Here is a 23,579-nt window from a genome sequence, read left to right as displayed (position 1 = left end):
GTAGCAGTGTTATCTGTGGTGATCCATGTTTCCGTCAGTGCCAAGAAGTCGAGGGACTGGAGGGAGGCATAGGCTGAGATGAACTCTGCCTTGTTGGCCGCAGATCGGCAGTTCCAGAGGCTACCGGAGACCTGGAACTCCACGTGGGTCGTGCGCGCTGGGACCACCAGATTAGGGTGGCCGCGGCCACGCGGTGTGGAGCGTTTGTATGGTCTGTGCAGAGAGGAGAGAACAGGGATAGACAGACACATAGTTGACAGGCTACAGAAGAGGCTACGCTAATGCAAAGGAGATTGGAATGACAAGTGGACTACACGTCTCGAATGTATTCACTTCATCACATTCCAGAATGGATGGTGGAGGTAGGTACTGGAGCAGGAGCAGAATCAACCTTCAGCTCCTCCTACCTCTAGGAGATTTTTTGTAGATATTAAATGATTGGATATGTTTAAGCAGCTTCACCTTGGGTAATGGCCGTAGGCGGCAGATAATTGCGGCTGGTAGAGCTTTATGAGTCGACGAGACATGGCGGCAAATTCAAGATACAAGAACCATTTGCTACTACAGCTGATGAAGGAGTGGAGAGTGTGTGGAGGTTTGTGGAAATGGACATCAAGGAAGAAGGAAAGGAGCTAAGTGTAGAGGGAAGCAGTGTGGTGAGGAAGATTTAAGTCAAGTACAAAGAGAAAAAATGTAACCTGACAAGAGTGAGGATGAATTACCTCTGGTGCCATGTGCGGGTTTGAGCCTTTTTTTGAGAGAACGGATCCTTTCCTTCTTGTGGATCCATATGTGATGTCAGGTTGGGTGGAGAAGAGGTTGGGGACTGTTGAATCGGTGAAAGTAACTCGAAGTGGACTCATGATGATATTTGTGTGTCTTCCGCCAAGAGGGAGCGGGCACTCTGCACCACGCACCTTGGGACAAGACCTGTGACTTTCTTTGCTCCCTGGATCAGGGTGCCATTGAAAGGAGTGATAACTGGTGTGGTGTGAATGTTGAGAAGGATCAACTGAAATGGAAGATTCCCGGTGTTTGTGACGCACAGCGTTTGGTGCGACGTAGACCCGGTGGAGAGCGTGATTGTCAACACTGTCTTTACCCAACAAAGTCAGTTAGGATGTTTACAGTATTTTAGGTGTCAAACTTAAGGTCATGTTGCAGCAGTGTGTAAAAGGGAGATTCCTAGATGTGAGAAGTGTGCAGGAGGGCATGAGACAAAGGAATGTGTGGTATGGGTGGGTAAAGCTGTGTGTATTAACTGTAGGTGTACCCATGTTGTTGGAGATCAGAAGTGTCCGGTGAGAGAAAGGCAGGTCGAGGTTGTCAGGGTCAGAGTAGTACAGAAGGTGTCATATGATGAGGCAGTTAAGAGAGTAGTAGAGGAAGATGGGTCCAGGGTGAGGGATCCTAAGACGATCCCTGTGAGTAGCCCGAGGCCAATAGAGAGTGATAGGAATAACATGTTCTTCAGTAAGGTTAGCTTCTTAGCATTATTAGCCATGGTTATCAACTGTACCGCAGAAATGGAATGTAAATCACATAAAATACATGTTGTGGTGGCAGCTGCAGAGAAGTACTTGGGTGTACAAAATGTTACTGCAAAAGAGTTACAGCACGGTGTGTTGAACAATGCCCTCTCAGGCTGACGGCCGGGCATAAGATCAGATAGAGCCAAAGTAGTGGAATAGTGGTGAGGTTTTAATGGGTGTAGGGTTAGTTGGTAGGGCAATTTTTATTTATTTTTATTCGTTCTTATTTTCCTCCTCTTTGTGTCACAGTGTAATGAATACACAAGCCAGAACAGTAGGCTGACACAACAGGGGGCAGCATGCACCTCTAACGTTAATATTTGCCAACCACGATAATACCATCGAAGAAGAACAAGAATAAGCGTCAACATCACTTTGCCTTCTGATAGGCTTACTTATACCATGTGGCAAAGAGGAAGTAGATGCTAGCTCCATAATAGAGGGTATATGCTAGAAGGGATACAGTTTTTGTCGAATTAACGTCAAAAGTTGGTTATTTTTTTCATTTGATCTAACCCTAACCTAATCATCCCAACCTGCTGCGTAAATTCTAACCTACGAAAAGTCAAATCTGACAAAAACTGGATCCCATCTAGTTCTAACCCTTATAATACCTACGTTGGTGAAATTGAAAGAGACATTTAACGACTTCGACACTAGCTAAGTAAATTGATATATTTGGTCAAATGCACCATAGCTAGCTAGTTGCCGTGTGCAATTTTCAGACAAATGTGCCGGCCCTGTAGATGCTAAAGCTAGGTTCAGGGAGGCACTGCATAGCCAGCTGTGACTGTAACGTTAGTGATATAACTAGCTAATGCAATTTTAAATGATCAATGCACTTTCATTTGCTCGCAGTAGCATTGCTTTCCCTCGCAGATTAACAAAACAGATTGCCTATCCGTCCCACCTGGTTGACTACAGCTCACCTGCCAAAGTAATGTCAACTGTATCTGTGGAGCCAGTGTGCTCTATTGACAAATCGAAGGTAAGTGGCCAGCATGAAAACGCCTTAGTTAGCTAGTAGGTAATGCTGCCATACCGTTGAATGGCATGTAACCAATGACTATAATATGTTGTTAATTACTGTGAACAGTCCTATTTAGAAAGCTAGCCACTTACCTGGAGCTGAAGAGGACGGGAAAACTCTTAAAAATAAATAATGTATCTTAAGCTTTTGGGTAGTGGTGACTGGTTCTGTGGTGTAATGCTGCTCTCACCTGGCCAGCCTGCAGAAGGCATCTGGCGCCTACGTCATGTGAAGGGGGACCTGTTCTCCGGTCCTGAAGATGAGGCCCTGGCCCACTGTATCAGCAAAGACTGCCACATGGGGGCTGGCATCGCAGTTATGTTCAAGAAGAAGTTTGGTGGAGTGGCTGAGCTAAAGGAACAGAGTGAGTTGTTCTGTATAATGTATTATTTGTTATTATGCACTGCATGCTATTGGAAGTCTGCTGTGATGTGCCCTTCTCATTTTAAAATGGGCCCTGAATTTGGAAAAGCATGGCTTATATCTTAAGCCCATGTCATTGATCAAGATCACTGTTTACTGGTTTTGCTTTACTTCACAGAGAAGGTGCCAGGACAATGCGCTGTACTGAAAGGACACAAGCGTTTTGTGTACTACCTGGTAAGACAGTTGCCTTGTTAGTTTCATTCAACCAACAAACATTTTAAAGCATTACTCTATTTACTCTATTACAGATAACAAAGGAAAAGTACAGCAACAAGCCCACCTATGACAGCCTGAGGCAGAGCCTTGAGGACATGAGGTCTCATTGCTTGAAAAACGGAGTAACTGCAATATCAATGCCTCGGTTTGTATGAATACATTCTACACATAAAAGGTTTCATTAAATGATTTTAACATGTCAATCATTTCCATTTGATGTATGACTAAATGTTCTATCCCTCTATTCTACAGCATTGGCTGTGGCCTTGATCGACTGAGCTGGGACAAAGTGGAAAAGATACTTGAGAAGGTATTCCAGCCCACAAGTATCAGTATCACTGTGTACACCCTCCCTGTAAAACCCACAGGGAAACCAAGTCCACGGGGAAACCAAGTTTCCAATAGTGTTTTCTGTAAAACAAAATTAAGTTAAACTCACAGACAATATATCAGCATACTGGTATGCACCTGTACAACGTTTGCCCAAGGCTGTACTTTTGAAAGAGAATAAACACACTTTTCCTTGAAATCATACCCCCTCTTCATCTCTTCTTTACCCCTGTTTTAATTGTTCTATGAAATTACATGTTCATATTTTGCACTTTAATTACTGTCCTATATAATAGCAATATCATATTCATAGGAATTCTCTCCACCAGAAGGGGGCACCAATGATTGTTTTCTCCACATCACTTCAGTGGCTTGTTCTGTACTGCTTTTTGTCATATTCTGATTTTAAATACCCTGTAAGTACCTTGCATGAATAATAAAAAGTAAATTGTGATTTTAATTTCACAATATAATAAAATCTGTTTTACACCTTTCACTAGACCCGTGGTTCTTGTGTAATATACAGAAATGGACTGCTTAGTGTAAATGGTGTTGTCATCATTGGATCATATTCACCTTATGACTAAATGTAGCTATATCATACAATACGGGAGGGCATATGATCTTCACAAATACATCTAGTCACTCCTACCTATCTCTTCATTTACTGACTGCTTAATTCACTGTGCTGTGATTCAGGCATTGCTCATGAGTCTTGGGGCGGCAGGTATCCTAGTGGTTAGAGCATAGGACTAGTAACCGAAAGGTTGCAAGATCGAATCTCCTGAACAAGGCAGTTAACCCACTGTTCCTAGACTGCCATTGAAAATAAGAATTTGTTCTTAATTAACTTACTTGCCTCGTTAAATAAAGGTAAATAAAAATGCTGTTGACTGAAAGCTACCTTGAATGTGATCCTAATTCTATGACCAACACAGCAGGGTGCAGATATGGTATTGTATGATGTAATATTGATCTTGAGTATATTGCACTCTAAACGCAGCTGAAAGACAATGTAGGCACCAGATGTAATGGAGAGTGGGGGTGGGGAATCTGCCACCACAATTTCAAACCCACAAATATGGGAAAGCCCTCCTGTACATCATGCAACTTGATTTGAATCTACACCAAACCAGCTATCCTTTCGATGGATTGCCTGTAGTAACATTACTTGAAATGAAGAGCATATTAAGTTAACAATTATATACATTTGGTTGTGATAACACAAGCTTACAGTTGTTAGCTAGACAGTGTACAGTCTCAGTCTTTGCCCCTTGGCACCCACTCCCTATACCTCCTTCTTTGGTGCACCAATAATTCATGAGGAAAATGCATTAACCGCTGTGTACACTGCGGCTTCCTCCCTCTGTATTCCTGGCTGGAAGACTGTGCTTCAGCATCACTGCATCCGACCCCCTTCTCCTCCCATCCCCCTTTTCCCAGCAATTAGACTGCACACTGCAGCAGAGCCACCTAGTCGCTCTGCTAGCCCCGGAAAATATCCCTTTTATCTGGCCTCAGAAACCTCTGACACCCCACTGTATTGCAGAGGTTCATCACAGACTGCAGACATGCAGAGATGGTCCTTGCTTATGTCTCAAAAATCCTCCCAACCCTGGCAAAATGCTGCATCCTATCTCGGTGTGCCTGTGTTTGTCCTATGGCATTGATTTCTTCCTTAGCTCTCCCTCCCTCCTAACACTCAATCTCAGTTTTTTTTCTCATGTCCTCCCTCCTTCCATCCTCCCTTCCCCTTCCTTTTTTATGCTCTGCGTATGAATTTGCAGAGCTCAGCACTCTTCTACACGGGCGCTTCAGAGAAAAAAAAGAGAAGAGCTAGGCGGGAGGGGTCCTGATGCACCATGAAACTGCCTCCTCCCAATTAAAACAGAGAGCTTATGTTATTGAAGAGCATCTTAGCCAATGAGGTGGCAGCGCAGGCAGATACAGCAGTAAAAAAAAACAGAAGAACGAGTGGACAAGAAATAAATTGCAGTGAGTGTGTAGTTTTTATCCCTCCCAAGAGCTGATTTTTATCAATTTACTGTAGTACTCCAGTCTTAGGGTGATTGTGTGTGGATGTGAGGCAAGAGTTCACAGAAGGACTGAGGAAAGGTGTGTTCTAGGACTATACTGTAGTAGTCCAGGCTTATTCATTCTAACTCTGGAAATAAGAGAAAGTCATTATTGAAGGAATATTTATTCTCTTTTCTTCATTGTCGTTTTTGTTCTGTCTATGTCAAAGTGCCCTGAAGCCGCTAGAGAAGGTTTTCCTGAGGAGGAAGAGACCCAGCACCCAAGGTATGCTGCTTTTCACATCTACTGTTGGGCTGGTGGGATGCTTTTGAATCTTTTTTCTTCAAAATCTAATTTATATAATTGAGGGTATGTTTCTCACACTGGGTTATGACATGAAGTGATATGGGATCTTTATCATTGGTAATTCATTTTTAGATTTTTTTCTTTTTTAATTTGAACATAATGGAGACTTGACAGGGAAGGAGAGAGAGGGTGGGGGAAGGCTAGAGCGGGACTCTCTAATGCTTCCAGGCAAGTTACTCTCTGTGCACATGGCTGTCAAGCGCTGCAGTATCCCATTTCAGTCCATAGCGGAGCTTCCCCAGACCTCAGCATCTTGCTGGTGTGTGGCAGGGGGACTGAATATAACCATATAGTTTTGGTGAATTCAGAGCACACTTGAAGTTTCATGGGACATCTGAGGCTTTTGACAGAATGTACTAAAAACATTTTATAACAGTTTGATGTTGATGGTTCAAATTTGAGGTCAGGTGGGGGACAGGACAGGGGCATAATTTCACTGTGAAATATATGTAATGTAAAAAATGATAGTCCCGAAATGGGATGGTGTGTGCACTCGTATGTGTGGACTCTCATTTTGTGTGCAGCCACATCTGTGATGTGATGCATGCATTTGGGTTGCTTAGATAACACATGCATTAGGAATGGTGTGTATGTGTAGAGCTTGATTAGTCTTAATCGGGTTCACTGCTGTTCAGGGACTTTCCTTAGTCTGTGCCTGCAGACACAGTGAACTATCTGACAGGGAGGGTAAGCTGGGCTGTAGGAGTCTCCTTCCAGGTAAAGAGGAGGACTTCGCTCTCACCCCTCGGTGGTCACACAGTAGGATCCGCAGAGGAAAGGCCAAGGGAATTTAAAAGATTTTATGAAGGGCTACTGGACACATTCTGTAACAGATGGATGAAGTGTTTAAAAAAAAATATAAAATAGATTTTCATCATACTAACATCTTTCATGAAGTGTATTTAGTCTTCTTTTGGTCATTGTCGGGTAATTTTATGCTTTTATGACCTTCAAATGTTTTGGTGTGAATAATTTACACCTGCCAGCAGTGGGCGCTGTTACTTTCATCTGTCAGCCTTTCTTACATATTTGAGATGTGTCTGATATCATTATAGATAGTACTGTAGAATGAGTGAAGATTATATTTTAAAGATTTGCTGTTTATTTTGAAGGGGCAGCTCTGCTATCCACAGTTGTAGGCTATTTATTTGGAAACCAGGTTCTGTGTTAGTTTGGGAGAGTAGTGTGAAGAATCTGTGTTTTAAAATGATTCACAGACCATGTCCTCATTCTGTCATTGAAAAGCAGCTGCAAAAAGTTTCTGTGGAAAAGCACTCTTCTTATACTACTAAAATTATTTGGGGGGGATGTTTTATAACCATAGATGGAGACAGGCTCCAGCACTTAAAACAAGCCCAAGTCCTCATAAGTGGAAGGTACCAGTGGTAAGGACAGTAGGCAGGAAGGGAGGAAAGCTAGGGAGGGTAAGGGACCCATTCTCTCCTGACCAGAGCTGTTAACCCCTAGATCCTGGCTCTATAGTAGTCAGACCCAATCTCCCATCGACTCCATATGAGCTTTGTGAGCTTATCCACTCTAATATGGCAGTTGTGGACCAGGCAGGGAGAAAACACAGTGTATTATCCATGTATCTTTGCCTTTCTAGAGCATGGTGGCTCTTACAGCGAATGACTTTTGCTTTGAGAGACAGCAGAACTATTTTAGTGTGTCCCGTCCTCAGCATTTTGTTTTACACTACCACTGCCCGCCCAGTACCATAATGATAGACGATTGTACCTGACGAGTAGTACCTAGCCAATTCTGTGAGCAACTTCAACAATCATCACATCCCTTCCTGTGCTTGCCAGTGGCCACAATGAATCACACATGAAAACACAGTCAGAGCAATAATCTTCAAATGGAAAACATCATAACCATGCAGTTTGTGAGGTAGGCCTACTACTGTGTAGGCTACACTTACAGTGAGTCTAACATTCATTTAACAAAAATGACCAAATTATTAATAAAAAATTTAGATTTAGCACTCTGAAAATTGAATAATGTATGAGCTGATGTATATTTTGTAGATGAGGTGAATTACTATGCCAACAACACTTTAATGACATTGCCACCCATGGCATTATGGAAAACTGTTCCTCTTCACATTATTCTGGGGATGAGGTGGAGATACTCCCAGCAGGGTAGAGACATCATGCTGAGGAAGACACTCAAATAGCACAGGCGCCTAATGGCAACACTGCAATGATACCCCTCACTGTGCCCCAGTATAAGCTGCTGTCTTCTAAGACTGAAACTGTGAGAAGTTGAGAACCACTGAAATTTGAAGGAGCCTAAAAGTACTTATCGTAAATTAGCATAGTTGGATTTGAAACATCTGATATCTCACTGTTGGCCAAAATCTTAAGAATATTGTAATCAGGGTAAAACAGCTGGTGGAATCAAGGAGGTATTCAGTCTTCAGTCAGAGGACCAATCACAACAGCAGCTAGAGAAAAACTGTTTGCAGAGTGAAATAGTATGCCACCAACTATCCAATCACTCTTATGGAAGAGACAGGTAATGGATAATCAAATCATGCATGTCGGAATATCAGTAGATTCAATATTCACGAGTAGTTTCTACTTAAATACCTAATGAGAATTTGGTAATTTAAGGGTAATGCAAACAAACATTGAATTTCGTTGTTTGTCATTGAGGCAAACATTACATCATATAATACATTGTGCATAATACAAATGTAATATAAATATAAAATGTACAATATTACAATGTGTGTGTGTCTCTTCATAGTCCGTGATGCTCCGTGAGGTGTTGTTTTATCATTTTTTTAAATAAGACTTTACTGCCAGCTTGAGTTACCTGAGGTGGAAGAGAGTTCCATATAGTCATTATGGCTCTACATAGTATTGTGTGTTTCCTAGCCTCTGTTCTGGAGACTGTGAAGAGAGCCCTGGTGGCTTGTCTTGTCGGGTATGTATGGGTGCCTGAGCTGGAAAATTATGTAGATATATTGAAGCAACATTTCAAGACATCATTCAGGAAGTTAAAGCATGGTAGCAAATGTGTCTTCCAAATGGACATTGACCCCAAGCATACTTCCAAAGTTGTGGCAAAATGGCTTAAGGACAACAAAGTCAAGGTACTGGAGTAGCCATCACAAAGCCCTGACCTCAATCCCATAGAAAATGTGTAGGCAGAACTGAAAAAGAGTGTGCGAGCAAGGAGGCCTACAAACCTGACTCAGTTACACCAGCTCTGTCAAGAGGAATGGACCAAAATTCACCCAACTTATTGTGGGAAGCTTGTGGAAGGCTACCTGAAACATTTGACCCAAGTTAAACAATTTAAAGGCAATGCTACCAAATACTAATTTAGTGTATGTAATCTTCTGACCCACTGGGAATGTGATGAAAGAAATAAAAGCTGAAATAAATCATTCTCTCTACTATTATTCTGACATTTCACATTCTTAAAATAAAGTGTTGATCCTAACTGACCTATGACAGGAATTGTTAAAAACTGAGTTTAAATGTATTTGGTGAAGGTGTATGTAAACTTCCGACTTCAACTGTATATGTGCGCTTCAAGGCAAGCAACACTGAAGCATGCATGAGACCCCCAGCTGTTCCGGACTACTGTGTGATCACGCTTGCCGTAGCCAATGTGAGTAAGACCTTTAAACAGGTCAACATTCACAAGGCCAGACGGATTACCAGGACTTGTCTTCAGAGCATGCACTGACCAACTGGCCAGTGTCTTCACTGACATTTTCAACCTGTCCCTGGCCGAGTCTGTAATACCTACATGTTTCAAGCAGACCACCATAGTCCTTGTCCCCAAGAATACTAAGGTAACCTGCCTAATTGACTACCGACCCGTAGCACTCACGTTGGTAGCCATAAAGTGCTTTGAAAGGCTGGTCATGGCTCACATCAACACCATAATTCCAGAAACCCTAGACCCACTCCAATTTGCATACCGCCTCAACAGATCCGCAGATGACACAATCTTTATTGCACTCAACACTGCCCTTTCCCACCTAAGTGAGAATGCTGTTCAATGACTACAGCTCAGCGTTCAAAACCATAGTGCCCTCAAAGCTCATCACTAAGATAAGGACCCTGGGACTAAACACCTCCCTCTGCAACTGGATCCTGGACTTCCTGATTGGCCGCCCCCAGGTGGTAAGGGTAGGCAACAACACATCTGCTATGCTGATCCTCGACACGGGGGGCCCCTCAGGGGTGCGTGCTTTGATTTTAATTGATTTACAAGATTTAGTTGAGGTTTAGTGTTTAGCTAATAATTTGTCCCAAATGCAATGCTTTTAGTGTCCATTAGGAGCACCTCCTCAAGTAAATAATCATCAGGGACTGTGAAGCACCTCAGGAAGGGGTAGATTTGGTATAAAGCACCTTAGAAAGGGGTAGATCTGGTATAAAGCACCTCATAAAGGAGTAGATCTGGTATAAAACACCTCAGGAAGGGGTAGATCTGGTATAAAGCACCTCATAAAGGAGTAGATCTGGTATAAAGCACCTCAGGAAGGGGTAGATCTGGTATAAAGCACCTCATAAAGGAGTAGATCTGGTATAAAGCACCTCAGGAAGGGGTAGATCTGGTATAAAGCACCTCATAAAGGAGTAGATCTGGTATAAAGCACCTCATGAAGGAGTAGATTTGGTATAAAGCACCTCATAAAGGAGTAGATCTGGTATAAAGCACCTCATGAAGGAGTAGATTTGGTATAAAGCACCTCATAAAGGAGTAGATCTGGTATAAAGCACCTCATGAAGGAGTAGATTTGGTATAAAGCACCTCATAAAGGAGTAGATCTGGTATAAAGCACCTCATGAAGGAGTAGATTTGGTATAAAGCACCTCATAAAGGAGTAGATCTGGTATAAAGCACCTCATGAAGGGGTAGATCTGGTATAAAGCACCTCATGAAGGGGTAGATCTGGTATAAAGCACCTCATGAAGGGGTAGATCTGGTATAAAGCACCTCATGAAGGGGTAGATCTGGTATAAAGCACCCCATGAAGGGGTAGATCTGGTATAAAGCACCTCAGGAAGGGTAGGTATAAAGCACCTCATGAAGGGGTAGATCTGATATAAAGCACCTCATAGATCTGGTATAAAGCACCTCAGGAAAGGGTAGATCTGGTATAAAGCACCTCATGAAGGGGTAGATCTGGTATAAAGCACCTCATGAAGGGGTAGATCTGGTATAAAGCACCTCATAAAGGAGTAGATCTGGTATAAAGCACCTCATGAAGGGGTAGATCTGGTATAAAGCACCTCTTGAAGGGGTAGATCTGGTATAAAGCACCTCAGGAAGGGGTAGATCTGGTGTAAAGCATCTCAGGAAGGGGTGGATCTGGTATAAAGCACCTCATGAAGGGGTAGATTTGGTGTCAAGCACCTTAGTAAGGGGCAGATTTTGACTGGAGTCTTGTCCTCGCTCATCCTCAGTGTGACATCCCCTGTCCCAGATTGTGTGATACGGGGCATTTAGTGCGCCCCTGGTACTGATGGCGTAGGCAATATAGCGGAGCCAACACTGCTGTCACCCTGACACCACAGTTAGCAGAGTGCTTAGCTCTGCATGTCAGCCACAGAGATGCACTGTGAGCCATTTGTCAAACAAACTCAAAACTCTATTAGATATGGATCATAATGATAAGACTACATTAGAGAGAGGAATCTGAGTGACTGAATGGATCCAGAGCCATTGAGAAAATATCAGGCTCTTAATGGATAAAAGTGAATGCAAAAGGACACAAGGAATGTTCAGGACAGTGATGTTCTCCAGCCATTCTGTACTGCTGCCAGTCTCTGAGAAAGAGTACAGGAGACAATAGAGGAAAATAGAGGACATAACAAATTATTAAGGTGAACATTCTCCCCTGGATAAAGTGTCAGCCTGATAAACACACTGGCGAGGAGAGAACAGTAGAGACCAGGAGAGAACAGTAGAGAAAAGGAGAGAACAGGAGAGAACAGGAGAGAACAGTAGAGAAAAGGAGAGAACAGTAGAGAACAGGAGAGAACAGTAGAGAACAGGAGAGAATAGGAGAGAACAGTAGAGAACAGGAGAGAACAGGAGAGAACAGTAGAGAACAGGAGGGAACAGTAGAGAACAGAGAGAACAGTAGAGAACAGGAGAGAACAGCAGAGAACACTGCAGTTGTACCGTGCTAGCAACCAGGACCAGGGTACCTCCTCACACACCACAGGGAAATGTGTGTGTAGGATATTGTATGTATGTGTGTAAGAAAAGGAGGGGGAGGAGGACGAAAGACAGTCAAAGACTGAGCACGAGAATAGGATAGAAAGTGGGTGGTGGAGGAAATGCAAAAATAGAGGGGATTATTAGGAAGAAGAGAACAAAAAGGGAGAGGATGGGGACATAAGAAAAAAATTCAACAGAATAAGGGAGAAAGATGATGCAAGTATGACAGGGAGAGGATAGAGTGGGAGAGAGAGAGAGACAGTAAGAGAGAGAGAGAGAGAGAGAGAGAGAGAGAGAGAGAGAGAGAGAGAGAGAGAGTAAGAGAGAGAGAGAGAGGAGAGAGAGTAAGAGAGAGAGAGAGAGAGAGAGAGAGAGAGAGAGAGAGAGAGGAGAGAGAGAGAGAGTAAGAGAGAGAGAGAGAGGGAGTGTGCTGTACAAAGCTCAGAGCACTGCAGCACATTGCAGTGCCTAGCCGCTGCTGTGTTCTAGCCATCCGGTTCCATGCACTGAAAAGACCCCTATAGCAGAGCGACATAGAGGGTTGCCTACCTGACTGCTTGCTGGCGAACAATAAATCGACCAAAAAAATCAGCAACCCAATGTTCCTCCATTCCACTTGAGCTGATAGATGTTTTCTGGTGTGCTGTTTTTTGGGTGCTTGAAGTGTGCTATTGAATGTTCAGAGTTGAATGGACAAGACAATACATCTCATGTGAAGGCTTTTCTGGATTATATGAGCCAATCATGACTACACATTCAGTTCTACCCAATGTTACCTGTTGTATTCAGTCATAGGATTTTGTCATTTTTCGCTGTACACGCATACTTTAGCCATATCATAGCAAGCCAAACGTAGCTGATAACCCCAGTACTGCTTTATGGTACGGCACATCATCTTTCAGATCCCCCTCTATGTTTCTCCTATTAGGAACATTTGCACACATCACATGCTTTTGTCCCTGGATAGGATAGCCTAATGTCCTTGAAATAAAGCCAGCTCCCTTACGGGACATGTTGAAATGACTACAATAGAGGGATAAACACATGGCTAGAAAGGACTTGTGTTTGTCTACTATCTGTCTGTCGCTTTGTTGACATGCGCTGTTCTTTTGGCTTTTTAGTTAAGTATACACTGAGCCCAGTGGTCAACTTTCTACTCTACACATTAATGCATGTTGAATTAAAACAGATGTAGGCTAGTTATGGGATACCTTGTCCAGGCAACCGCTTCACACAGTTGCATACACAACTGCTATTCTAGGAAATGAAAGATCCAAGTTATTTCTGCATGAGAGGCTTATCTGCTGTATTTGATCTTAGTTACTATCATGTTGGTGTAACACTTATCATGTCACTGACTGTGTATTTGGTGGTGTTTAGAGTTATTAGTTCCACTGAGGGGTTTGATGTTCAGTCAGCGTTCCTCTATTTGAGGAGGGCTTGAGTCTGCTATGCCCAGCTGGGTGAGTGTTTGGACTGTGAAGTTTGTTTCCCTACAGCACACCACACTAAGCTTCTCATTTCTGTTGAATCTGTTACCTCAGATTTACATTGCAAAGAGCAAACAGGCAGGTCTGAACTCATCCTAGGTCAGAAATGTATGTCTGGAAAAGCCTATCCGATGCTGGAAATGAATGATTTAACTTGGTGAAGTCTTGAGGGCAAAGTAGTGTAGTTTGTAAAACATGTTTCTACCCGCTGTATATCAAAGGGATTTCTTTTTTTAGAGCGGACTCTCCCCAGTCAGTCCTCAAATAAATTGGAGATCAAAGCATTAGAATACACATGGTTCTCTTGGTCCAATTATGTTTAGGCTATTCAGGTGTGTAATTGCTGCTTTGCTAAGCTTTGTGTGTTTTAGAGCATCCTGGTCTCTCATAAATTCAAATGAGGGCTTTATTTTAACAAACCTACCACAATGGTTAATCTAAGCGCAGGCGGTAGCCTATAGGTTCAGGGGTGTGTCATATTTGAGCTATTTTCACTATCACAATTATTGGGTGTTGATGAATAAACAAGTTTGTGGGTGTGTCGAGGCTTAGCCCCCCCCACTGGCCAATCAGAACGTGCTCCATGATGAAATATGTGGATGCCTCATGTTGTGTATTTATGTTTTTTTTAATGTATTTACTTGAGATCAACTCCAATGCCAATGTTAGTCCTTTATAGTTTGTTAAATGGCTTATAGAAACTAAATAACAAAATGTTATTCTTTGCTAAATACGTTAACTTGATTCCATTTGTAGTCCACATTGTCATTGCATGTCTTCAATAGTATTCACACTGATATAGGGGCTAGGCCTACTGTACATTATATTATAGCTGAGCATGAACATACCAAACATGGTCAATTATTTATTGATGAGGCCAAAAATAATCATTTGAATCAAATTCTAAGCAAAACGAAACAACAACTTGTTCTAAATAGGCTATGCCACACTTACAGGCACCATCATTTCCCCCCCGTGGGCATATCATATTAAAACAACGCAGACTATGGAGGGTTTTTACACACATCCAAATGTTTCACAGTAGCTGGACAAAGACCCAATATAAATAGAAAGGGGAGAATGTCCACTGCTCCCAAATAGGCCTATGTTTTATGAACATAATCGGAACCATTTTACAGTTCAGATCGCATTCACACACGACACATCTCTAGATGTTGAATTGCAAGCGTGCCACGGACATTCTCACCATGAAACCACAAAGGTGAATAATTTGAATATGTTTGGTTGTAATAAAATTAAATGAAAAACAATGTAAAGTGTAATATCATAAAACCGGCAGGATAAAAAAGACACACATTGCTGTTAAACCAGCCTTCACTATAGTAGCCATAAGGGAGGGCTTGGGTTTTGAACATATGAAACGGAAAACAAGTCATTTTTACAGGTTACAGATAACTTCTAAATACGAGGTTCGCCGGTATTCACCAAGATTCTAATCTCTCATTTCATGATGGGCATGGACACCTAGCTGCCATCATGGAGGGGGTTTTATGCACGTCCAAAATGGGACCCGCATGGCTAAAATAATGTGGGCCACCTACAAGGCATAGATAAAAAGGAAATGTCAGTACACTGTTTTACTCCTCTCAAACTTGATATTTTGATAAAGCTTTGGTGATTAAGATTTATTTCGAAGGGGTCTCAGGAGCCAAACCATTTATCGACAGTCTTGACTACTGTGGGCAGACAAAAAAAAAGCCTTATTTGAGAGGAGGTGAGGCTATGCTTGGTTTTTAATCAAATTAATCAACTCAATCAAATTAAACGAAATGGGGAAAAAAACATTAGTTTGAAATGTTTCTAAATGCGAAGTATACATGCACCAAAAGCACATTAGGCTACTCTTGTTCCATGGACATATGGGCAGCTGGATAGGCTGCGTTTCCGCTGTCAAAATTCATGCCAAAACCAACTGCTTTTACCGCTAAAACCACCTTTTGGTTGGTCTTAAATATCCCTACCAGTGCTGCCTGAAATTAGCACCTTGGATCGTGTTTTTAAGGATACACCTCAAATATTACCACCCCCCTCATCTGAGTGCAAGCGAGTTGATATAAGACAGGTAAATAGCCAAACCTTGCGTTAGGGCTGGAAAATGGCAGTGCGCCAGTTTTTAAATGACAAAATTGCAAACTAACGTTCGTTTGACACTAGCCCCGCCTTAACAACATACAGAAATAGAGGCAATAGGATTAATATGATAAATGAATGCCATATGGCAGTATCAACATTTTTCTTTTTGCTTGACAAATGAGAGCGATAGAGATAGCATCAATCTTAGCATGAGTCTTATGTGGCATGTCAGGCTACCTGCACACTGTCGTTCGAAAGCAAGCACTGTCATGTGCATGTGTGTGTGAGTAAGGTTGTGTTGTGTGTATTGGCACTCTTCCAGCGAAGAATGTTTCAGCCTTGGTCACGACACAAGGGAAGAATTAAAGAAAAAAAGAAAGGGAGAGTGAGATAAAGGGAGAGAGTGACAGTGTGAGATAGAAAGGGGGAGATGAGAGGATGTAGTGTATTGTAGTAGTGGTGTGAAGGGGTGAATCAGGTGAGCAGAGCTGCACCCGGGACTCTGAGTGCTGCATTGAGCTGCATAATTAATCTAGAGGGGGAGAAGAAAGGGGAGGGGCTAAAGGAAGAGCTCCAGTATGAAGAATATAGTGAGCGGTAGAGGCAGTAATGCTACTGGAACGGAGCCAGCCTATTCTTGTGTGAAATATCTCTTAAGGAGGCGTGCTGAGCTCTGAGTAGATTGTAAGGAGGACATATTTTCCTGTAAAATCAAAGAAGGCCCAGGGCCTATTGTGTTTCTGTTTCTATCAGATATATTCAATCAGAGAGATGCAAAACTGCTTGGAGAAGGAAGCAGGGCCAGGGATGGAGAGAGGGAAGGGAAGAGGGGATGAATATTCAGAGGAAGCACACTCAGCTATTTGGTCCAGCTCTGCTCTGTTATGCTCTGTGTTCCTGTCCCATCTGTTCTCTCGCCCTCAAAGCCAATCACCTTCCACTATACTGCATCCCAGAACGCACTGCTTCTTCTATGCAGTGCCCCCTTTCTCTGACTCAGTCTGTTAATAATCAGCCAACTGACTGTAAAATGCTTCCTTATTTGACCCATCTGGTGATAACACAGATCCATTCTCTGAATGGGGGCATGATACCGTGGGTGTTTCTCTGATGTGTTGGGACCTTTGTCTAGGCTAATCCTCCCCTTTTTAGAAGGTTGTTCTTGACATGGTGACAGGACCTTGAGTCTTACGTAAGGTCCCGTCTTTCTATTTCTGTGAGGAGTGTGTAAGAAAAGCTTCCAAGGCTTCCTCTTCTCTCTTTGATGTATAACCGCTGTTTCCCTGCAGAGGAGACTTTCTGCCAGATAAGCCATGCGATCTGCAGCTCTGCAGTATCACACAAGCATTATGAACAGCGTGTGTGTATGTGTGTGTATATTTGCGTGGATGCGTTTGTGTGTGAGAGTGTGTGTGTGTCTGTCTGTCTTCCAGTCTGTGTGGCAGGTCTTGGTCAAAATGGTCAAGAAGGTGGTGGCGTGGTTTTGGAATATAGGTCCATACCCCTGTCAGAGCCTGCTCCCCCCTAAGCCTCTGCTGTCACTGGGAATTGTATAATCTGGCCCGAGCCTTCACCCATATCATACCACATGGCTGCACCTCTGTCACCTCACCTACCCATCACCGTGGCTCTCCCCATCTCATCCATTTTAAAGTGCAGTAACATGCTACATTCTCAGTGAGTCTTTATTGCTCTGAGATATGTGGATGTGTAGGTGTGGCGTGACTGTGACACTATAATTTAAGACACTCTAAAACCCGATTTAGGTTGTTTTTGTTTAATCTTTACCTGTTATTCTGTTGCTCTTTGAAAAAACACAATTAAAGAGCCCTTTCATGTCAGTCCAGTATTATAATCCCAGGTAAAATTTTGATTGAAAATGCTAAGAACCATTCTAGCTTCCTTAAGATCCGCCTGCCAACGTCTGTCGGTATTGGTTGGGCTCTATTTCTCTACCTGGGAGCTGAGGGGGAGCATAGAGGCATTTGAAATGCACCCTGTGTCAGCTCTGAACCTCCCAAAGCACAGCTGGAGAGTTTGTAATGTTTGCAATCTCATTTCCATCTCCTGAGAGCCACCAGACCAGACTTAAATTACAACAGTGACATTACCCCGAATACCCACTGCAGCAGTGCAAAGCTGAAACCAAGAATGGAGGTGAGGTCCCTCCCTACAGTATGGGAGCTCACAGGTGATGGGGGTCATAAAGGGTTTCCACTAGTTACCACAGCCACGAAGTCAACATTTCTGAAAACTAAAATGATTTTTTTAAGGTTAGGGTTAGGCATAAGGTTAACAGTGTTGTTCAGTTTATGGTTAAGATTATGGTTAGGTATGAAATTACATTTTAAGAAGATCAATTGTAGAAATAGCATGGTATACGACTTTGTGGCTGTGGTAACTAGTTAATGACTGTCATAAATCTTTTATGCTTCTGGTTTCCCATTTATTTTCTGCCTTGATGATTCTGCAAAGGGCATTTGGCATACATTAAGCTCCCTATATACACTCCCAAAACAAGTGGCAAAGCATTTCTGTTTAAAAACAATGCCTATTTACATTTTCTGTCAACCAAAATATGAAAAACGAAGAGACATATTCTGGCCCAGTTTTTATTCGATTCCCAGGGGCTTTGCAGTGTAAAAACAAAGTTGCCATTTCCCAACATTTCTGAGTTATAAAACCTCCCATCTGACATTAAGAATGCCGGGAGTGATGTTTTTCCCAGTTCCAAGAATCTATAATTCAATATCTCCCCCGAAATGTTGTTACTGTATACTCCCACACATCATGACCAGATTGTATGGTACACCTCACACTAAAAAGCAATGAACCTTTCTATTCTGTCTTTCTATTCAGCTAACTCTTGTACTCTGGTGAAGTACGCCTTGAGGTCCTCTGGGATATCTATTTGAATGGCCAAACAGCCAGACTTAAGAGATCACTGAAGGAACACACACAGGTGCCAGAGCTGGGAAGAAAGTTTGCCAGAGAGAGCGGAATTGCACCTTTAATGACTCATTCTAACTCCTTTAATGACCCACTCGAGTGGGTGCTCGACTACAAGGTTGTTTCAATTAATTGAGTTTTGGAGACCAGTGACCAGGGAAAGGACAAGGCATACAGAGCAGATTCTGTAGGCGGCATCAGTGCTGCCGCCTGTCTGTCACCTTCCCCTTAATAACCTAACGTAGCAGGCATAAAAGAAATGCCTGAAACTAAATGCCCCACATTTTGGTCACGACAAGAGATTTAAAAAACTGTCGGGGGAGGTTCTCTTCTGCACTGTTCAACCAATCCAGCAATTGGGGAGGAGGAATTAATGTTGAGAGATTTGCCTTGTTAATATTCCGGATAGAAAAATTTCAGAGAGCAAGCTAGCAAACATGCCGTAGTTCATCCACTATATGTTTCACTGGGGACAGTAAACAGCAAGGCCACATCCCAAAGCGGAAGTCAGTCACAGGCTCTTTTCCCCTGAAAACCGTATGTCTCCCGATTTTTGCCAATGGCGCTGAGGGTGCCATTCTTTTGGTGTTAGAACTCACAGAGAGACAGAACAATAACAGCAAGGAAACCTCAAACAGACACAATAACATATCACTCCTGTTCTGCAGAAAGAACCAAAATGGCTTTTTATGGAATTACTTTTCTTGTATCGTGGCATAGAATATATTTTGGCATATTCATTTAAAAAAAAATTATGATATTTTGCTGAGGTAAAACAACCAACATATTTTCCATTTAATGACACAAATTTGTGTTTGAACATATTTGAAGAGTATAAACCTGTATGGACATAGTAAATTAAAGGATATTACTCATGCGGATGCTGTAACGCCTTACCTACAATAGGTGCTACATTCAACCTTGATTTGGAGTTCCCCAATCAAAGTGTTTGAGTGGCAGGTCACTTAAGATTGTTTAGATTAGAAGAATTCAGTATAGTGTGATCTTCTCCTCTCTGGTCATTGTGCAGATGCCACCCCTAAAAACAAGCTTTTTATGAGATAAGGGGGTGAAGTTAATTTATTCTCAGTGCAACTTAAATTATGAGTCGCACCATATTGTTAAGAAGTATTTCTCTGCAAGCAGGGCAATCAATTGTGTGATTCTGTCAAATTGTGGTACTCTCAAGTCCCATATAGGATACATATTTTGTTGTTCAGTTAGTTAACCTTGAAGTGCTTAGGGAACGTATAAAGGATAATATAATAGAATGTATTATATTTCTGTTGTGTGTCTGTGTGATTGTGTGTCCTGCTCCATGGGCTTCTCAATTAAAGTCCAAGCAGTTTGCAGAAGCGTTTAGATTTCTCCATCTCTTCCAGTAGGGCCTAAGTAGTGGCAAAAGGTGAATCACTCAAGAAGAGCTTAACTTGACAACATTGGCCACTGTTCTTGAAATTTCCAAATTTTCAAACAGCAACCTTGATTGACTGTCATAAACGGTTCATCCACAGTCTGCAGGCCTGTCATTTGTAGAGGAAGAGGGTGTTAGGGCTTCTTGCCCCACTATTACATATCTCTAACAAGGCCTTTGAAGTCAGGTTTGATCTTTCCCTCTCATCCCTCTGTGGTTTGTGAAGGAAACCCTAGACATGGTGGTGGACATTAGTTAGAGAGCAAGGTGAATTATTCATTAGGGCTGTCTCACTCCTTTATGAAATTATGGTGATTCAAGCAGTGAGCTGCTTCGTACTACTCAGTATCCGTGTGATATTGCTGTGCATGACACTGTGTTGTAGACTATGTGTGTGATTGGATTGATGTGACTGTCGAGGTGGGTGTGTATGCGCCTGCACCACTCGTAAGGTAGCGGGCAAACAACTCTTCCCCTTCCACGTAATAGATGTCCCTCTTTCTTTACATCACATGTTTTCTTTCTCTGCTGATTTGTCCTCTGCTTAGATCACTAAGCATTGCATTGTTTTCTATGATTCTATAAAGCAGGAATAGCCAGTGAGATGAATGTTCTGCACCAAGGCAACAGAGTGTAACATGGTGGAGACAGGGCTGTTGTGGTATTACCGCTACACTAGCAGTCATAACTGTAGTACAATTCCACGTAACTGGTAATCTCCTTTTATGCAGTCTAGACATGCTTTGGTAGTACCCAACTTGCTAACTACCATCAGTTCCTAATGGCCTGGTACTCAGGGCTTTATTGTCCCTCTAACCACTCTCACATCAATGCAAATGAAATGGTAAATCATATCCAACACTTAGCATCAAAACAGCAGGCCTATCTTACTTTTAAACCTCACCTTACTGTTATGATCATTCTGAAGAAAGAAGTTCAACAGCAGGTTGAAACTGTACAACATGGCTGCCGTTTTATGGGCTCCTAACCAATTGTGCTATTTTGTGTTTTTTTGCTTGGACTGTAACTTCTTTTGTACATAGTGTTTCTGTCACCGAAAAGAGCTTCTGGATATCAGATCAGCGATTACTCACCTCGAACTGGACTAAGATTTTTTCTTTAACAAGTCACACACAAAGGATTTACTGCTGATACCGGACCAGGCCCAAATCCCCCTCATTCACATGAAGAAGAGACACAGATACAGGGGACACAGGTCCAGGTACCTGGTGAGAATTCATCGGTGAGTGGGTAAGCCGCCTCTACCACCCGTCCTATTGTTCAATATGTAATAATTGGATAATACACTGGATGAGCTCCATTCAAGACTATCCTACCAACGGGACATTAAAAACTGTAATATCTTATGTTTCACTGAATCATGGCTGAACGACGACATGGATAATATACAGTTGGCTGGGTTTTCTGTGCATCGGCAAGACAGAACAGCTGCCTCCGGTGAGACAAGGGGTGGTAGTCTGTGTCTATTTGTCAATAGCAGATGGTGCGCTATTTACCACCACAAACCAATGCTGGCACTAAGACCGCACTCAACAATCTGTATAGGGCCATAAGCAAACAAGAAAATGGTCATCCAGAGGCGGTGCTCCTAGTGGTCGGGGACTTTAATGCAGGGAAACTTAAATCTGTTTTACCTCATTTCTACCAGCATGTCACATGAGCAACCAGAGGGAAAAACATCTCTAGACTACCTTTACTCCACACACAGAGACACGTACAAAGCTCTCCCTCATCCTTCATTTGGCAAATCTGACCATAATTCTATCCTCGTGATTCCTGCTTACAAGTAAAAAACGAAAGCAGGAAGTACCAGGGACTCACTCAATACGGAAGTATTCAGATGATCAAGATGATAAGCTACAGGATTGTTTAGCTAGCACAGACCGGAATATGTGGAATATGTTCTGGGATTCGTCCGATGGCAATGAGGAGTATACCACATCAGTCACCGACTTCATCAATAAATGCATCGATGACATCATCCCCACAGTGACCGTATGTACATACCCCAAGCAGAAGCAATGGATAACAGGCAACATCCTCACTGAGCTAAAAGGTAGAGCTGCCGCTTTCAAGGAGCAGGACTCTAACCCGGACACTTATAAGAAGCCCCGCTATGCTCTCAGATGAACCATCAAACAGACAAAACGTCAATACAGGACTAAGATTTAATCCTACTACACCAGCTCCGAATGCTCGTTGGTTGTGGCAGGGCTGGCAAACTATTACGGACTACAAAGGGTATCCCAGGCACAAGCTGCACAGTGACACGAGCCTACCAGACGAGCTAAATTACTTCTGTGTGCTTCGAGGCAAGCATCACTGAAGCATGCATGCAAGCAACACCGAAGCATGCATGAAAGCACCAGCTGTTCCGGATGACTGTGTGATGACACTCTCCATAGCCGATGTAAGACCTTTAAATAGGTCAACATTCACAAGGCCGCAGGGCCAGACGGATTACCTGGACATGTACTCAGATCATGCGCTGACCAACTGGCAAGTGTCTTGTCTTCACTGACATTTTCAACCTGTCCCTAACTGAGTCTATAATACCTACATGTTTCAAGCAGACCACCATAGTCCCTGTGCCCAAGAACACCAAGAGAAACTGTCTAAATGACTACCGACCCGTAGCACTCACGTCTGTAGCCATGAAGTGCTTTGAAAGGCTGGTCATGGCTCACATCAACACCATCATTCCAGAAACCCTAGACCCACTCCAATTTACATACCGTCCCAACAGATCCACAGATGACACAATCTCTATTGTACTCCACACTGCACTTTCCCATCTGGACAAATGGAACAACTACATGAGAATACTGTTCATTGAATACAGCTCAGCGTTAAACACCATAATGCCCTCAAGCTCATCACAAAGTTAAAGAAAAACATTTTTTTGTCCATTAAAATAACATCAAATTGATCCAAAATACAGTGTAGGCATTGTTAAAATGTTGTAAATGACTATTTTAGCTGGAAACAGCAGATTTTTCATGGAATGTCAGCTAATCCAAGTTTATCATTTTAAAAGGCTAATTGATCATTAGAAAACCCTTTTGCAATTATGTTAGCACAGCTGAAAACTGTTGTCCTGATTAAAGAAGCAATAAAACTGGCATTCTTTAGACTAGTTGAGTATCTGGAGCATCAGCATTTGTGGGTTCGATTACAGGCTCAAAATGGCCAGAAACAAAGACCTTTCTTCTGAAACTCGTCAGTCTATTCTTGTTCTGAGAAATTGTCAAGAAACTGAAGATCTCGTACAACACTGTGTACTCCTCCCTTCAGAGAACAGCACAAACTGTCTCTAACTAAAATAGAAAGAGGAGTGGGAGGCCCCAGTGCACAACTGAGCAGAAGGACAAGTACATTAGAGTGTCTAGTTTGAGAAACAGACGCCTAGAAGGCCAGCACACTGGAGTGCCTCTTCACTGTTGACGTTGAGACTGGTGTTTTGCGTACTATTTAATGAAGCTGCCAGTTGAGGACTTGTG

The 23,579-nt window shown here is 42.5% G+C and overlaps 2 protein-coding genes across 4 annotated transcripts in view; both read left to right on the top strand.

Moving 5' to 3' along the window:
- The first annotated feature begins 1,939 nt into the window (after window positions 1-1,939).
- Window positions 1,940-4,028, top strand: LOC115132304 (ADP-ribose glycohydrolase OARD1-like). 2 transcript variants are annotated; one of them, XM_029664813.2, is made up of 6 exons: window positions 1,940-2,196; window positions 2,391-2,520; window positions 2,761-2,926; window positions 3,104-3,162; window positions 3,237-3,349; window positions 3,457-4,028. In XM_029664813.2, the coding sequence occupies exons 2-6, from the start codon at window positions 2,473-2,475 to the stop codon at window positions 3,635-3,637; spliced, it is 567 nt and encodes a 188-aa protein (XP_029520673.1). In that variant the 5' UTR covers window positions 1,940-2,196; window positions 2,391-2,472; the 3' UTR covers window positions 3,638-4,028. The 2 variants fall into 2 exon arrangements, with proteins under 2 accessions (XP_029520673.1, XP_029520672.1); XM_029664812.2 differs by having other exon boundaries at window positions 1,940-2,520.
- A 1,478-nt stretch (window positions 4,029-5,506) lies between these two features.
- Window positions 5,507-23,579, top strand: part of LOC115132303 (synaptotagmin-2-like) — a 94,970-nt gene continuing 76,897 nt past the window's right edge. For both annotated transcript variants that reach the window (XM_029664806.2, XM_029664803.2), the window contains exons 1-2: window positions 5,507-5,649; window positions 5,780-5,835. The gene's annotated coding sequence lies outside the window, so the exon portion shown is untranslated. The remainder of the gene's footprint in view (window positions 5,650-5,779; window positions 5,836-23,579) is intronic.

The sequence above is a fragment of the Oncorhynchus nerka genome, linkage group LG7 (genome assembly GCF_034236695.1).
Source record: "Oncorhynchus nerka isolate Pitt River linkage group LG7, Oner_Uvic_2.0, whole genome shotgun sequence".
NCBI lineage: Eukaryota > Metazoa > Chordata > Actinopteri > Salmoniformes > Salmonidae > Oncorhynchus > Oncorhynchus nerka.
Note: the sequence above shows the minus strand (reverse complement) of the source record. Positions and strands in the feature narration are given on the sequence as shown.